This window comes from Bradysia coprophila, unplaced genomic scaffold, assembly GCF_014529535.1.
Source record: "Bradysia coprophila strain Holo2 unplaced genomic scaffold, BU_Bcop_v1 contig_151, whole genome shotgun sequence".
Taxonomy (NCBI): Eukaryota; Metazoa; Arthropoda; class Insecta; order Diptera; family Sciaridae; genus Bradysia; species Bradysia coprophila.
This window is the reverse complement of record NW_023503423.1, coordinates 4,398,851-4,416,471: the sequence shown is the minus strand read 5'-3', so window position 1 is coordinate 4,416,471 and position 17,621 is coordinate 4,398,851. Positions and strand designations below refer to the sequence as shown.

Genomic DNA, 17,621 nt, shown 5'->3' with positions numbered 1-17,621 from the left:
AATTTCGATTCGATTTTCCAAAATTTTACGAAAAATTTCCTCGAAAATAATCCCCCAATTCGGTTGTGGTATTTTAGTGACCAACAACACAAAATTAGCCGTATGTATGAAAATCGGGAATAAATTCAAACATTCGATGTTTTTCTGTATAACCTTCGTAACGTAAAGCCGGATGTAAAGAATGTGAAGAATTATCAATCTGAATAAGATTGCAAAAATCTTGACTTGTGTCGAACGGCAGAGCTGGCAACATCTAGACCATAGTGTCGAACAGCACTTCAAAGTCCCTCATACGGTCACGGTTAGAATCATATTCCCATTAGAAAACGTGATACGAAAAGCACTTGTTCAAGGACGGACCTCAACGAGGAGGTATTGTATTACTAAACCTTCTCACATAAATCTTAAATCGTTGTCAAAATGAAGGTGTTGAAACGAAAATGAAGAACGAAATTTGAATAATTAAGTTTTGATTTGTGTCGAACATTCAAAAGTGTGAGTTGACTGGCACGACAAGCCTGTCAATAAAAATTTCATTCGCCAATTAAGACTAACATTAAAATAAATTTCATTTATCGAGTCGTGGCAAAGGTTTCAAACTGTCGCCTTATAAGGGACTCAAATTGCCGTGGGTGTACTGTTGCGAACGTCAATGTGGTTTGTTTTGCATGCGCTTATTTTATACGGTTTCCAGTAAATTAAAACGGAAAATTGCGATCGATTTTCGTTTAAAAGAAAACTAAAAAAAAATATGTTCAATCATCACCTGCAGTCTAACCTACTACTAGAATAAATTTTTTGCTTTTTTCCTTCTTGCTGTTAGTATGGTTTTATTTCCATTTGTAAATCGTAAAATTTCATTTTTGGAACGAGAAAAAAAAATTAAAATAAAAGCTAAAAACACTAATAAATAATAGCAGAAATCATGCCGTATTGAATGTATGTATAAAAGCCATCGCAATGAAAAGATCACCCGCAGAGGTTGATGTGTTTTCTTAGTTTTTCTTTTTCTCTAAATAATTTTCATAGTTTTGAAGTGTCGAAAGAGGTTTTTTCTTTCTCTTTTTAATTAATCTCACAAATTTCATCTTAAAACTTCCACACTCAAACTACATGAGCCGTAAATTGATCCGGCTCCGGTGTGAGAACACTTAATTTCGACTTGTAAAAGGACAGTAAAAATCTAAATTTCATTTAATCAATGAAATTCAACAAAAAAAATCTTTTTCATTTTCCAGCGTTAAGAAAATTCACTTTCTATTTCATCGGATTCTATGGAAACAAAAAAAAAAATTCTTCAAAATTAAAAAAAGTTCTTTTTTTTATCAAAAAACAGGAGCCCACATAACATGAAACTGATGTGTGTATATGTGTGATATCGCGAAAGTATAAAATGGAAGAAAAAAAAAGAAAGAATTGTGCACCTCAGTAGTTTTACAGGAACTTGCATCTTCGTTTTTTGGTGGGCTCTGGTGGTTCTAGAGCTGCTAAGATCGCTTCATCGAACACGTTCTTTAATCCTTTCTGTAAACGAAACGAAAACCAAACGATTAATGGATATGTCTTAGGCAGCGATAGACAGGATAGGAAGTTTCGAACAACTGACTTGGTTGGCTAAGCATGGTTATTACATCGGTCTCGCAAATTTTATCATTTCAGAAAATGACGTGAATAATCCCCGATTCAATAACTTACTTAACACACAGTGTCCATTAACCTCCAGTCTAAGTGGCTCAGAATAAACTCTCATCTTCCTTGACCTCGCGTATGCAAATTATGCGTATTCGCGGTATCCACAAAAAAAATTTCGGTTAAACGGAAATCGAATGATAGGTGAACAAACTAGTGGGAAATGCATGTAGCGGGAAGTCACTTTAACGTTTTTGGTTACCGGGAAATTTTGACCCGGACACCGGGAAGAAAACATAATTTGCATACGCGCTTGACCTTAAGAGTGTCGTAATATTGAAGACAAGGAAATAGCATACGAGCTAGCTACATCAGTGCCGAGCACTTCATTTTATGGTCCTGAACCAGGAATTCCAGTACCGCTCTCGATGCTCTTCGCTTTCATATACCAATAGAAGATCTTTAAGAAGGACTGGAAAGAGATCGACATTGCCGGGCGAGCAAAAACGGCATCACGGTCTGCCCAAGGTTCTTTGAAATTTTTCTGTCTATTAGCAGAAGACTCACCGACATCCTCAGGGGTCACTGCTCACTTAATTACAATCTGCATCTGTTAGGTTTTAGGTAGAAAAATCGGAGATATCGAAACCTTTGTCAATGCCTTGCGTTCATGATGTACCGGGTGACATTTTTTGGTAGCTTCACTGCTCAGTACAGGCGCATACTCCCGATATTATCGGGTACATAAGATACTAGTAGATACTGAATTTACGCAAACCTGCAGTCTGACATCGTTTAGTCCAATGCCAACCAGTGTGACATCTTTCCGTCCAGTTCAATATCATCCATACTCTGGTAAATGTTAGCGTGGTACTGGACTGAAGATTAGGATATGTAGGCTGATATCCAGAGATGTAAAGCACTTGGGCCGCAGTTGGAGAGGAAGTTACATTTTGTAAAAGGAAAATGTTCGTAGGAAACGGTAAACGACATTGAAGTGGATTATATTGGTGGACAGGACCTTATTGAAATGGTTGGTTAATTGATGATGCGAATTCTAATGAACTGGCGCGTTACTGGAAATGGCAGTTCGATTGCAGTAAAATGGCACGAAGCGCCTTGACCTCTTGTGGTAGATGAATTATTACTTCATCAGCGGATCAACCGAACCGGAAGCTGGTTCGTCTAATTGTAGCTGACAGTCAACAAAAACAGTGGAGGCTAGTTGGAACAGGGTAATTCAAGTAACAGAGACGAATGAAACGTTCTAGGAAATTGCATTCGTTTTGAACGAAAATGTTTTGTCGGGCTTAAGAAGTGTTGACGCATCTGCCTTTCAAATTTAAGTGACTAGAAATTAGAATAGACGCCAAACAGCGAACAAGAGTTGAAATCGGATCCGAGCACACTTCCGTAAATCTATTTTCTACTGTCTGGGAGTTTAACCAACCACTAAGTCAAATCGATTGTGATCGTGAAATAAACCTTTAACGGATTTAAAGGTCGATATTTGCTTTCGAATCAAGTCAGATCGTCAGAGGGCAATATTGTCGTCATCGAACTCACCTGTGTCAATGCTGAGCATTCTACATATTTCACTGCTTTCAATTCTTTTGCCAATTTTTCACCCTGTTCCATCGTGATCGGTTTCTGTTTGTTTTTGGCCAACTTTTCCAACGTTGTACTTTCGTCTCTCAAATCGATCTGCGTGCCAACCAATAAGAACGGAGTCTTCTGACAATGATGTGTTATTTCCGGTACCCACTGTAACGAGATAAAGCACACATTTCAGTCAATGCATCCACACCCAATCGCTCCCACTTCCAATTCTCACCTTCTCTTTAACGTTTTCGAATGAACTTGGACTAACCACCGAAAAGCACACCAGAAACACATCCGTTTGTGGATAAGACAACGGTCTCAAACGGTCGTAATCTTCCTGGCCGGCCGTATCGAATAGACCCAGAGTGTACGGTTCGCCGCCGATCATGACCGTGACGGCATAATTATCGAAAACAGTCGGCACGTATTCGGATGGAAATTTATTGGTGGTGTACGAGATGAGAAGACACGTTTTACCGACGGCACCGTCACCTACTACCACACATTTTATCGTTTGCATTTCGTTTTGTTGTTTGCTCTCCGTTCGTGTGCTGAAAATCGGTCAGAGGTGCTGGGTGATGATCGATACGTAGCTGGAAAAGATGAATGTTTAAGGTTAGATTTGGTGTGAAAGGAAGAGGTGAATATTCGGTTGGAACCCGTTTTCAGACAACGATCAAAATGGGACAGATTTGTGATGGATTCTGTGACCGACTAAGATTGTAGGTGCTGGCTTACTATTCAAAGTCTCTATTTCACCATCAATATGACTAAGTCGTTGCATCTCGTCATCCAGTCATAGCAAAAATGATAAAAATTTCTTTCCGTTTGAACGGAAAGTTTTGCTTTTATCTGAGCGAATACAAAGCGTCACCAATTATGAATCACGGATGCAACGATCGAAGGAAATCAAATTCCGCATTTAGCCAGGCGACGATTGATGCATAATGATCGTTAAGTCTATTCACATGATCAAAGAGTTGCTTCGACGGTTCCAACATTTTCTCCCATCGAAAAACGTTTTGTGTGTCACCCACCAGGACAAAAAAAATCAAAATTGAAATTCTTATCTGATACAATAGAAGAAGCGAAAATGTTATCACAAACTGAACGTAATGTAAAATGTACAACCCGAACTCTAATCATTCCACTTTGTTTGATGGTTGACTGATTGGAGATAACGTTTTTAGTGGAAACATGAAATCGTATGAAAATGGTTCGTTCAAGAAACGGCACACAGGCTCGACGTTTTTTTTTCTTTCCTGCCAGCAAAAATGATATTTGGGTGTTTTCAATGCCAAACAAAACACTTTTCTACAGTAATGTGAACGTCAGTGCATGCATAATACGCTGACTCCAAGAGTATGCCGTCGTTACAAGTAAATATTAATTAGTTGGCATTATTCATTGAGCAAATCATCATCAATCACAATCAGTCCGCACATTCACAAAATGTATTAATATTACGTTGGTGTTGCATATTTCAATCGAATCCACTCTCTACAACATGATCACCTTTTGATAGAAAAACGTAAAGTGTCTCGTTCAATTGAGAATCCGGTCGTATTGTCACATTCCTTATTCGATTCGTTGACCGAATATGTGTCGACTTCCAGACACCAGACAAAAAATTTGTCCGATCAATTAACCGAAACGGACACAAAATACTTTTTTTTTTCGTACCAAACGAAATTTCAATGATCGACAAGGAATGTCAAGTATTTATACGGAAAAAAACGCCATTTTGGAAAAAAAAACCAAGTGAAACGGCGACTAGAAATTCGCTGTGTGCTTTAAGTACGAAACGTTTGCACACATTTTACACTTCACTATGCTCCCGTGCGATTTGCATATATTTTAAACGATAATATTTGGTGGAAGGATCAAAACTTACTTAGTTTTTATCGATTTGGGTAGGGCTTCCTTAACAAACAACCAAAAACATAAAAACTGATGGGTCACTGACTAACTCACACTCAACGACACACTCCTCTTTCTCTCTGGATGGGCTCTCCAACATATATATTTTGATGCGGCTATTGTGTGCTTGACAGGTGTGACAGTCTCTTAGGAGTATGTTCCATTAAAGTTCACTCGCTGACATTGAACATACAGAGAGATGCCAATATGACGACTGGGTCGTTTCGATGGATAGATGGAATATGTCGAACATGTCGAATGATTTTGAAATTAGTTGAGAAATAATGTATGAATTCTCTCTCAAAAACCCAATTGTCATTGGACCCAGTCGTCATATCAGCATCTCTATGTGATCGTATTGCGGAAGTTGCAAAGAAATGATAATTATTGTGCCAATTTGACGGTTAGGTTGATTACAATTAAAAGTTCACGAAACGTTTCTTGTGTTTTCAGCTTTTTCCGCATTGTCATGACTTCCATTTGATTTTTTTTTTTTTTGCAAAAGGCAAAGTTTGGGCAACCAACGTAGATTTTACCAAGGTTTTGAAATAACAGGTTAAGACACTTCTGAGTTGATCACGAAGGCGGTGACACACAAATTTTGGACAAATAGATGCTTTTTATTGAACAGACTCATTACAGATTGTTTGGAATGTCAACTTGATATGTTCAACAAAATGTGTCTATTTGTCAAAATGTGTATGTCACCCGCCTTCGTGCGTGTCTTAACCTGTTCTTTCAGAACCTTGGATTTTACAAAGAAAATGTAATTTGAATTTCAAATGAACGATTCGATGAAAAACTGAACCGAAAAATACATTTCAACGCTTCTTTGTATGAAAATGACGCTGCGTTAGAAAGTATAGATTGTTGATTTGAGCACTATTTCACAGGACCCTCAAAGATTGACGCTGCAAGTCGGTCACGTTTGTCACTTCACCGAACAATATTTTCATGGACATTGTGATCGAAAATTTAATTTCCTAACAAATTATTTTGATTTTTAAATTTCGTATCTCAAAAGACCGACTCGAAGGCAGTGCCATCGCTGATTTTTGCGGTTGGGACGATAACAAATTCCACAATCTGTTAGACACTTTCCATTTTGAATTTCGCCCGCACTTACGGCATCAATAATACTAAAAGTCGGCGCGCCGACCAGGAAATAAATAATGTCAACGCTCTACTTTTTGTAAACCACTAAAACTTTTCATGATTATTTACCAGAAAAAAGAGCGCAAAGAAGTGCAGAAAAAATAGTTTTCTATAGAGAAAAGTCATTAGAAAGACACGCTGCTGTTTATGACGATGACCAGGCGAATTTCAATAAATTTAGCTCATAGTAGCGTTAATTATCTTGACTCTAGCATTTCTTTATAGCTCACTTTTTGAGATATAAAAAATTAGATTGCTTCGAGAGGTGGAAGCTTCCGGAGATTCGGTAGTGAAGTTATCCGGAAAATCACAGATTGATTCTGACGTTACAAAAATATCTCTCTTTGCAAAATATCTTAAAATCGTGTTACAAGGTTTGCCAATGTCATAAAAGTCATTTGAAGCTAGCACCCATAGAGTTATAATCGAGAGGTGGCGCTGTCGATCAAAGGAAACCACAAAAACATATAGGACATGTTGAAATGATGACAGCGCCACCTTGTCGTCTATCGAGTGTAACTTTATGTGTCCACTGATTTTCTTTCCATTTTGTTGCAACGAGTTACACTAAAACAATAGGAGAATGGAGTTTAGAAACTAAGGGCAAAATCTATTACAATTTAGTACTTTTCTTCATCAAAAGTCTGCTGTCACTGAATTATTTTTTCACGAACAAACTTCACTGCTGTGACATTTCTTGGGAATGAATCAATGTGAAGTTGTTACACAAAAAAATAGTACAGTGAGAATGAAGTACTATAAAAAAATGTGGCGCCTCTACAGGCCAACCGACTAGGCGAATATTTTCTATCATTTCCATCATTCACGATAATGTGGAGTATGTTCCCATATGCAGTGTGCGCCGACGATAACGGAACGCACGAAAATGGAATCAGATGGAGAAGAGAAACACGAGAAGAAAATGACAGTTCTTTCCTGTCAAAATCCACAACGTGCATGGGTCGGTTATCATCGAAGTGATTAAATTAGAGTTTATTTTACCGAAAAATTGAGTAAAATATGCGTATCGAAACGTGTTACTTCTGCAGCAGTAAAGTGTATCCCGGTCATGGTATACAATTTGTCCGGAATGATTGCAAGGTAAACGGAAAAAAATCGATGTCATTGCGATGTTCAGTGTAAACAGCCATTTCATTTTACAGATCTTCAAATTCTGTCGATCCAAATGTCACAAAGCATTCAAAAAGCGAAAGAATCCCCGCAAAACCAAATGGACCAAAGCGTCACGCAAAACAGCCGGCAAAGAACTCACACAGGACCCGAGCTTCGATTTCGAGAAACGTCGAAACATTCCCGTCAAATACAATCGCGAAGCGTGGAAGAAAATGTTGGAAGCGACAGCACGAGTTACCGAAATAAAGGAGAAACGTTCCCGCGAATTCGTAATGAAACGTTTGCGTAAAGGCCACAACGTTGAAGTGGAAATGGACGTTAAGGATGTGCAAAAGAATATTTCACTGATTCGATCACCGGCAGCTGGTTTGCGAGAACGTAAGGCGAAGGAAGCGGCACAAAATGCTGCCATGATGAGCGACGATGACACAGACGAAGAGAATATTCAGTATGTCGATGCACGAACATTGGAAAAACAATTGGCCGAAGAATTGGACAGTGATCAAGAAATGGTCGGGGTGAAAGAGTGAACCTTTTACGGTTTTGACGCAAAATGTTCTCAGTTCGAATGTGGAATTGTTTCTAATAAATTTGGTTATATCGTATACAATGTTACACCTGTTGCTTCTTATTCAAATTACATTTCTGCGATGACGGATGGACGGTATCGATTTTTGTGGTTGTTTTCTGTTAATTCAATTAACGTCGAACGGAATCTTAATTCAGTTTTTCGTCAATCTTAGGCCAGTCTAGTGATCGTATTGTTGTTCGTCAAAATGAATACGCTAAAGAATTGTAAGTGATGCTAGGGTAACCGGCTACAGATCTGCCCTAACAATCATTAAAAAGCGTCAGTGCAAGGCCTTTAAGTTCAGACATTGGGCTGCCAAGTTGGCAGTGCCAACCAATATTCCTGTCCCTAGTTCATGGTTGGTTAGTGGAATCTGGGATGTACTAAGGAGGCTTCTCCATTGAGAAACTGAGCTCAAAGCTCCTTTGTTGCCTCTATTTACTGACCTTGCTAATTCTATCGGGGAAATTTTCCTGTTCTTGATAAGAAGTCGTTAAGACATTTGCCATCTGATGACGGTAGATCATCTTATTGGAGTTCGTAATGATTGGAGAGATTCGTAATCTCACCAACTATTCGTCTTATTTCCGATCTCGTAAGTTCAAAAGAGACACAATTGGACGGAATAGCTTAGTGTGAATCCATCATTGGTAGGTCGTCCATGGTTGTTGAATCTATACGAGTAAAAAGAACTTTACTTGGCAATTTAAGCAACCAGAGCCTAATATTTGGGAATTAATTCTCTAAATTCCCAAAATTCCCTAAAATTCCCTAAAATTCTCAAAAATTCCCAAAAATTCCCTAAATTCCCAAAAATTCCCTAAAATTCCCAAAAACAACAACAAATATTTCAGAACTTATTGAATATAATATATTCAGTAAATTGAGCTTAAGCGGCATATCGCCAAAACTGGAGGTGAACAAGGGGTGATAGGGGAACAAGTGGTCTCCGATTTTCTGGAGTGATAGATTCGTCTTCAATTCTAGAGAATCGTATCTTTCATTTTTTTCGAACATTTTTTTAAATTTTCGGTTAAAGTGTTCAAAGGTGAAAGCATGTCAGAGGGTACCGAAAACCTTTTTGCGGCTATAACTCAAAAATAATTATTTTAAGGGCAGTCTACACTCCGACCTTCTATGAAAAACATTTTCGATAACTTCTTATTAGAATATTTTTTGAAAAAAGTGGTTTCATCGTTTGGTGCCACAACATATAAAGTTTCGATAGCCACCAGAATAAACCGCTAGCCTTTTTTAATAAAAGTTTAGTTTTTTTATAAAAACTTTTTATATTTTTTTATAGAATTTAATTAAAAAAATCACTGCCATGATGAACTCACGTACGGAAACTCTAAAGAATCGAAATGTGATATTAGGTATCTGTCAGCTGATAGGAATATTTTGTTTGTTAGTGTTGGTTTTTTGGTTATCTCGGTGATCACAATTAAAACAAACTGTCAACAAATAAAACATCCCAATTTGTTAAGTCACGAAATTGTTTTTTTTTTCAAGCGCGAGATTTTTTGAAAATTGGAGCGGCTTTTTAAACTGAAATTAAAAATTTCAAATTCCACTTTTCCAATATCAATATACATTTTCAGTGTGTTTTTGATGTGTTCATTGAAATAAAAATAATATGGACTAACGCTCGCGGTTTATTGTCAAAATTGATGCAGTCTACGCCGAGAAAACTCAAAAGTCCAAAAAATATCACAAAAAACACAAATTTTAGGAGTTTTGAGTCTTTTCCCAGTACACTACATCAATCTGGACAATTCCAGTGGCTATCGAAACCTTATATGTTCTGGCACCAAACGATGAGGCCACTTTTTTCAAAAATAATTCGAATAAAAAGTTATCATCAAAAAAGTATTTCATAGGGGGTCGGAATGTAGATTGCTCTTAAATTATTGTAGTGTTGTACTAATGTCGGCTTTGGAGAGACCTTCAAGTAGAGTATACGCCCTGGCTGGTGCGAATACATCGACAAGAATTATATCCTTCAGAGCATAAAAGTTCACTAAAATTTAAAAAAAAATCCAATTTTTTTTTGCTTGTTCATAGTTTTTAAAGGTTTTTGAACTTTTCATGTTCTTTTACGAGCATTTAATTATAAAAATGCAAAGAAAAGAAATTAATTCTCAAAATTCCCAAAAATTCTCTAAATTCCCAAAAATTCCCTAAAATCCCAAAAATTCTCAAAAACGATTCCCAAATATTAGGCTCTGGCAACTATGCCAAAATACTTCGTGATCTTTGAAATGTTGTAGATCCAAACGTAAGTTGTGTCCTTCGGATAGGTTCAAGATTTGACTTTAAAATTGATGCCCCAACAATAATTTTGATTTTACATACAGAACGTCCCACTAAAATCCCCAATTTGTCTACTCGAAGTCTAATCTTTTCCTCGACATTTCTTGCGATTTCTACGGGAAATTTCCCTTTTTTGAATGGCATTTCCTTCTAGACGCGTGACATCATCTCCTTGAGTCGAAACTCGCCCGTAAAAAAACATTTCTTCTTCCAGTGACCATCGTAATCTTGAATTTCTCAATGTTCCTATATTTCGGATGGATCTACTTGGGCTACGATCGCATTTCGAATTTAGTTGCCATTAAAGACGTGGATCGGAAAGAATTCGATTATATCATAGGTAGGTAACGTCCATTCAGAAGCAAGTAACTGACGCTTACAACTCCTTACTTTCATCTGTCATAGTTGGAGCCGGAACTGTTGGCTCAGTAATTGCAAATAAACTTTCGTCGATGGGCAATGTGACTGTGCTACTAATCGAGGCAGGAACGACATTCGGTCCCCTGTCAATCATTCCGTTGTTAACAACATTTCAGCAAAACACAACTGTCGATTGGGCATTTCGAACCGTACCTCAACGGTATTCGTCCACTGGTTTCGGTAATCGCCGGCAACTTTTACCTCGCGGCAAAGGACTTGGCGGATCTAGTCAGCTGAACTATATGTTGCATTACAGCGATGACATTGAAATGGAGTTCGATAAATGGGAAACGTTTAGTGGTAGTCGGTGGGGACGCACGAACATGAGGAAATATCTGAGCGAGCCCAGTGAAGTTTGTGTGGAAGGATTGGATGGTTAGACAGAAGTTTTCAGAATTGGTTCTTTCTTCTAGGACGGTTGGATCGATTCTGATTTAACATCAATAACCGATTGCCACATAGAATTGAGTCACGAGTTTCGGAAAATGGCCGAAGAGTTCGAGGATTCGAACGAGGATCTTGACTTTCATTTAGCTAAATATCATACGAAAAAGGGCATCAGATGGAACGTTTACCACAAATATCTGCGGCCAGTTTTTCGGAATAAAAATTTAAAAATCTTACACAACACAAGGGCTCGAAAGGTGGGTCAGCTAATGACATCTTTAGGTTGAGCTTTCTTTTGAATTTACATTTTCAATATTCCAGATCCACTTCACTGCGAACAGAGCTACGACCATACTCATTTCACCGGAAAACGATTTTCAAAAAATTCATCTCGTTCACGCAAAACACGAAATCATTTTGAGTGCCGGCGCCTATCAGACACCGCAAATTTTGAAACTATCAGGGATTGGTCCAGCCAATGAACTGAAGTCACTAAACATAACGATCGTAAAAGATCTGCCATCGTTGGGCTCCAATCTATTCGATCACATTCATTTGCCGTTATACGTTGCGATTGACAGTCCAATCAGCCTAACGATGGACAAAGTGATGAGCGCTGGGGAGATTTTAAAGTATTTGCTGCACGGAACCGGTTTCTATTCGAACTTTGGAGTGATTGGCTTCGTTGTGAGGCAGAATGGTAGTGCGGTTGGTTTGTTTGGAACGGGATCGATAGATGAAAAATTGTTCCGTGGAGTGAGCAACTACAACAGGGAGGTGACTAGACATATTCAATTGATGAAAATGATGATTTCACTGCAATATGTGGCGTTCAGACTTTCAGATCGATCTTTCCGCTGTACAACAATTCCAATCAGGAAGGAGTTGTCTTCCTTTGCTCATGCCATCATCCCAAGTCACGCGGAACCGTGACTCTGAGAAATAGGAATCCCAAGACACCACCACTCATCGATCCAAACTATTTGCACGAAAAGGACGATATCGACTGCATGATTGATTCAGTCAGACTGGCTGTTCGTCTGGTTCAATCCGAAGTGTTTCAGTCATTGAAACCAAAAATTCACTGGCCGCGATTGCGACACTGTACAAACTTTGGTCCGACGGCCAAAGACTTTCGAGACAATTCACCCAATGATCGGTATCTGGAATGCTTGTTAAGAAGTTCGTCAATAACGTCGCATCATCCCGGTGGAACTGCATCGTTGGGGTCGGTGATCGACGACCGTTTAAGGTAGGCTTGAGTTTAGTTGCCTGATTTGAACGCTCGCTGCTCATGTGAAATATCTTTGAAACGACATCAGGATACCAGGAATCGATGGAATTCGGATCGCCGATGCGAGTATTGTGCCGACTACAATTGCTGGAACACCGAACGTCCTTCTCAGTGTGATTGGAAGGCATGCCGCCGACATATTTTTGAATGACTTAAGCCAAACGAGAGCGGAAAAATGTGATCAATTGAACACTGTCGTCAAAGATGATTGAAGAATTGGGTTTGCATTGAGGATTATATCGTACAGACCAGACTACGTAGAGATACGCAACGATTTTGTTTTTCAATGCTTTATTCGCTGTCAATTGTCCACCATACCTATTGTTGCATCATTACGCGGTGGCGTATACCATGTCCTCAACGTTGCTTTCGGTCGATTGTCCATTGCTTTGCATGCACCTGCTTCATGTGTTTGTACATGTTGGAATCGGATTTGAACGTTTGCGGGCAATAGTTGCAAACGTACAAATCCTGGCCGGTATGGGTCGCAATATGTTCCCTCATCGCACTCGGACGGGTGAATGACTTGTCACACAATGTGCACTTGTGCTTTGCCGCACCGTGTACACGTCGTTTATGGCTCATCAATGCTGTCCGGTTGGCTTTCACTTGCAAGCAAATGTCACAAGTTTGCTTGGTATCGGTGTGGCTTTTCATGTGTATGGCTAAGCAGACAGCATTTTTCAGCAATGCACCACAGATCCCACATGGCAAGCGTGGAACATCGATGTGGGTGTTGGCGTGCTCCTTGAGATTTTGCTTCGTACTCAGTACTTTGGCACAAATGTCACAAATATGCTGCTGACTGGTACCGATATGCTTGTACTTCATGTGAGCCTCTAACGTAATTTTCAGCTTAAAATCCTTTTTGCAAATGTCGCAAGTGTATTTCTGATTGTCCTGCGGATGAACTCGTCCGACATGCCGTTTTAACGAGTCTTGATTCGGGAATTGTTTCGTGCACTGACTACAATCCAATGGGCCTTCGGCTCGCCCTTGATGCTCCATCATGTGTTTTCGCAAAGCTCGTTTCTCGTTGAAGGTTCTGGAGCACTCGTCGTTATCGCATCGAAACAAATTTGGGTTCATGTGCCACTCCACATGCTCAATCACTGCCTTACGCACTTTCGCCTTTTTCTTACAACAACATATCAGGTATCCCCTCTCCATATTGTGTTTTATTCGGAAATGTTTCGAGACCTTGGTCAGCGAGCTCAACGGTTCGTCACACAGATGACAATTCATTCGGAAAAACTCTGCAACTCGTCGTTCAATGTCTATCGTAACTGGTTTTGTCTTCGGTTTTTCCAGCTTTTCGTTTCTCGGTTCCGTAGTACCTTCGTTGACATTCATCCGGGGAATCTTCTGCGGTTTCACCGTGAGTGGCAATGAATCCAGGGGTTGATCGAGTGGTTGTAATTGTTTAGCATTTTCATTGACAGTCATTGCTATATCGAGCGGTGATTGACTCACCTGATGGCTTGTCTTTGGAGGATTTTCTTCGTCTGAATTCACTGTATTGTCCGTGTCATCACAATTATCCCATTGCCAGTCGAGTAGCTCAGAGTCGTCATCTTTCGGCTTGTCCTTCGGTTCAACCATGGGTGGATTTTCGATTTGGTGAAGATGAGCTTCTCGAACCGATTCATAGAATTGATGAAATTGATCAATTTTTTCCCAACATAGTGCACAAACGACCAGTGATTCGTCCACTTCATCGTTGAATGTAAACCAGAAATGCTGCGACAATCTCTCCGCAATTTTGAGAGCCTGACCTCGTCCACCGAATATTTTTGTTGTTGATGATGTCGCCTTCATGCACAAAATGCAATTATTACTGTCACAGTTACTTTTTGCGATGATTTCTTTCATGATTCTGTTGATGTTGCGTTGGCGCTATTCTTTTTCAGTTTTTCCTTTCAGACAAATAGGTAAACAAAAACATTCGGTTTGACACTTTAACAGAATCATAACAACAAATAACAAACACTGACAGAGAAATGCCAACACCACTACGCAGTGCTGTTAGATCTTGGCATTTTTCTGCTAACGCATAAAATATAACAAACTCTACAGGTTAAAAGTATTTTGACTGCAGTATGTGATTAAGGGGTCAAAGTTTCCGAACTTGAGTTCAGGCATTGGAAAGTAGATGGACCCTTCGTTGTGATGGACTTCTAGGAACTGACCTGCAGATTCATCAATTTTTCCTCAAATCCAGTAGAGACTAGAAAAAACTGCTAGAAATGTTATTTTTCCTTGAATTCTAGCTTTGGGAAGAAGGTAGACCTTTCACAGTGATGGAATTCTAGGAAGTGACCTCCAGAGTTCTAGGCCTGGGAAGAATTGTGACCCTTCGGATAGATGGAATTCTAGGAACTGACATCTAAACACATCAATATTTCCTCGAATCCAGAAGAGACAACAAACAAACTGTCGGAAATTCTATTTTTCCTTGAGTTCTAGCGTTGGGATGCATTTGGGAAGACTCAGATCCAGTCATATAGTTACATATCATACAATGGTATCATAGTCTTGTAATTTCTTGAGTAAAAAGCGTTCAAATCGTTTGAAACACTTATTAATTCATACGAAAAATTCTGCGAAAAAAACTTGGGAGTAAAGTACAGTTGCTTCCTAGAGCTGTGGCGATCGATTCTTTGATATGTCAGAGCTCGGCCAGCTGTCGCTGGTAGGGTATGAAATTACCTCTCCAAAAAGCCCCACACTTCAAAATTGAACAAGAAATGTCCAGGCAAAGTTAGCTCCATAGACTGGGTAGTTCTGGTCTCTTGACAAAAAAGTTGTTCGATGAGTTTTAGGTATTGGATCAAAGTTTCTGAAATCGTTGAGACCACAAAAAAATATTTCGATTTGACGGAGGTATCCAAGTTTTAAGTTTTACAGTTTAACTGGCTTTAACTGGTTATTACAGGTTCGTGAGGGTCGAGAAAAAAAAATTAGTTTGGAACCTTGACCCCTTAATCATATACTACAGTCAAAATACTTTAAAACTCGCCAGCAAGCGAGATGACATAACAGCCCTGACTAATAGTAGGGCTCACTAGTTGAACAAAATACATTTTTTGGTGCATTTTGGTATAAAAGCGTGAATTCTTTACCATTGGTAAATATACATTCAGGGCCTAATATTTGAGAACAGCTTTTGAGAATATTGAGATTTTTGAGAATATTTGAGAATTTTGAGAATATTGGGAATATTTGAGAATATTTGAGAATTTTGAGAATATTGAGAATTTTGAGAATATTTGAGAATTTTGAGAATTTTGAGAATATTGAGAATTAATTCTCGAACTAGGTAAAAAATAATGTGTCATATCCGAACTTCATTTTATTCTCATTAAAAAGTTTAGAGCAACATGGATCCGATGAAATCGTCGCTACGGAATTCATTAAGAATTTATTAGGGAAAAAATTAAAAAGCCTTTGACACAGGGGTCTTCATCACAAAATGTCTTGAATTCCCTTTGTATCTCATTAAAATTGAGCAATTCTTCCTCTCCCAGCGTTACTTTTATGTGTGTTATGTGTGAACAACCACAAGTCTAAAATTTTCCTAGCTTTGGCTGGCGTTCCAGAAGGTAGTGTATTGAGACCTACTCTGTACAACATCTTCCAGGGCCTAATATCTATTCTCAAATATTATCAATATTCTTTTTATTTTTAGATAAGCGAAAAAAAGACTGCTGAAATTGCACAGCCAGTAAAAAATCGATCTTTTCAAAAACAGAAATTACAATAAATAAAAATCGTCCACTCTATTCCTTCCCAATGTTCCAAGAATACATGCTGCGTTTCCTCTTTGAATAGCAATTGAAATTCTTTGCGATCAACGATCCTAATTTCGCGACAAATTTTTTGTTTCTGGACCCATGCAACCTAAAGATTCAAAAGCAAGCGGGGTGAATAAATAATTTTCTTTAAGTTTTCTATAATGATTAAGTATCACACACTGTCACATCCCATAAAAGAGATTTACCATGACTCCACGGAATTAGAGTCATTCCATCAGGTCTTTTACTGTCATCTCCAGAAATTCCTGGTGACTGTAACAATGTTGGAACATCTGCAGCAGAAAAAGCATAGGAATCATGTCGCGGCGTTATCCCTGTCTTAACCTTGCATGATAAGCCATGCAAACCGTCCTTTTTAACTAACTCAGCACAGACACACCTATACTCCTCGCATAATTGGGATCCTAAACGTAGACCAACAGCAATTCTCGCAGCATTGTTATCTAATAGCAAACCTAGCTGACTCGACGGGACAACTTGCAGCCACTTTGAAGATTCTTTAGTAGATGACGCAAGCAGTCATCTACCTTCCTCTCATCATCACTACCTGGAACACATTCACTAGGAATCGAACTTACTAATCCCAAAACACTATCATCGACCACCTTAATATCAAACCTACTCAAAATATCATCAGACAGACTAGACGTCGAATACACAGACGACAGATACGCAGGAAGTGCCAGTTCCTCAACTTTCAGAATACCTAATCCACCTTGAGCTAACGGCAGGGTAGCCTGATCCCAAGAAAAATCTAACAGCCTAACATTAGCAATCGCCTCAAGCGTCGAACGAAAAACTTCATCTACCTCCTTCAAATAAGCATTCATAGAAAATGCCTTAGAAGTATGCAACAAATAGTTAAACCCACAGCTTCCTAAAGATTTCCTAAAAACGCACAAAGCCGGATGGACATCCATCAACTTCAAACTCTCGCACATCACATCACCTTTATTTCTTCAATCTTAGAAGAACACATCCTCTCTAACTCTCAATATTGTTAAATATTCTCAAATAATAATCTTCAAATGAAAAATAAATGTATTAAATCCTAGTGGAAGCAGGTTCGTGATTCATGAATGCTTTAAAAAAAATCCCGATTTTAATACCAAAATGCATGATGATCGTTTCTAACTGCTGGATTAGAGATGAGCGGGAAGTGATTCTTTTACTCTGTACCCCTGGGCCAGTTAGGGAAAATGTACAGTCAATATTTATTTCTGATATCGGGGAGAACACGTGAGTAACTGATGCCCGGTATCTTCGAATATCGATAACGCTGTGGTGAATCGCGGTAGGGCGGTTTCCGGTCTGACTAAACTATGAATCGACAGACCAATTTCTAATCGCGCAAAACAGCGGTAGAAGAGTGTGGGCATCA

The 17,621-nt window shown here is 38.8% G+C and overlaps 4 protein-coding genes across 5 annotated transcripts; 2 read left to right on the top strand and 2 right to left on the bottom strand.

Moving 5' to 3' along the window:
* Window positions 1-809: 809 nt before the first annotated feature.
* LOC119074546 (cdc42 homolog) lies at window positions 810-5,264 on the bottom strand. Of its 2 annotated transcripts, none has more exons than XM_037180713.1 (4): window positions 5,126-5,264; window positions 3,464-3,824; window positions 3,196-3,393; window positions 810-1,524 (listed from the first exon to the last, which is right to left on the bottom strand). In XM_037180713.1, the coding sequence occupies exons 2-4, from the start codon at window positions 3,749-3,751 to the stop codon at window positions 1,435-1,437; spliced, it is 576 nt and encodes a 191-aa protein (XP_037036608.1). In that variant the 5' UTR covers window positions 3,752-3,824; window positions 5,126-5,264; the 3' UTR covers window positions 810-1,434. The 2 variants fall into 2 exon arrangements, with proteins under 2 accessions (XP_037036608.1, XP_037036610.1); XM_037180715.1 differs by lacking the exon at window positions 5,126-5,264 and adding an exon at window positions 4,747-5,009.
* A 1,962-nt stretch (window positions 5,265-7,226) lies between these two features.
* Window positions 7,227-8,055, top strand: LOC119074545 (probable ribosome biogenesis protein RLP24). Its single transcript, XM_037180712.1, has 2 exons — window positions 7,227-7,407; window positions 7,470-8,055. The coding sequence occupies exons 1-2, from the start codon at window positions 7,327-7,329 to the stop codon at window positions 7,968-7,970; spliced, it is 582 nt and encodes a 193-aa protein (XP_037036607.1). The 5' UTR covers window positions 7,227-7,326; the 3' UTR covers window positions 7,971-8,055.
* Window positions 8,056-8,156: 101 nt separating this feature from the next.
* Window positions 8,157-12,698, top strand: LOC119074542 (neither inactivation nor afterpotential protein G). The gene is made up of 7 exons (XM_037180710.1): window positions 8,157-8,235; window positions 10,539-10,664; window positions 10,730-11,097; window positions 11,158-11,388; window positions 11,453-11,908; window positions 11,968-12,383; window positions 12,454-12,698. Exons 1-7 carry the CDS (start codon window positions 8,217-8,219, stop codon window positions 12,635-12,637), a joined length of 1,800 nt encoding a protein of 599 aa, XP_037036605.1. The 5' UTR covers window positions 8,157-8,216; the 3' UTR covers window positions 12,638-12,698.
* A 7-nt stretch (window positions 12,699-12,705) lies between these two features.
* Window positions 12,706-14,393, bottom strand: LOC119074544 (transcription factor grauzone-like). Its single transcript, XM_037180711.1, has 2 exons — window positions 13,899-14,393; window positions 12,706-13,790 (listed from the first exon to the last, which is right to left on the bottom strand). The coding sequence occupies exons 1-2, from the start codon at window positions 14,295-14,297 to the stop codon at window positions 12,783-12,785; spliced, it is 1,407 nt and encodes a 468-aa protein (XP_037036606.1). The 5' UTR covers window positions 14,298-14,393; the 3' UTR covers window positions 12,706-12,782.
* Between the last annotated feature and the right edge of the window lie 3,228 nt (window positions 14,394-17,621).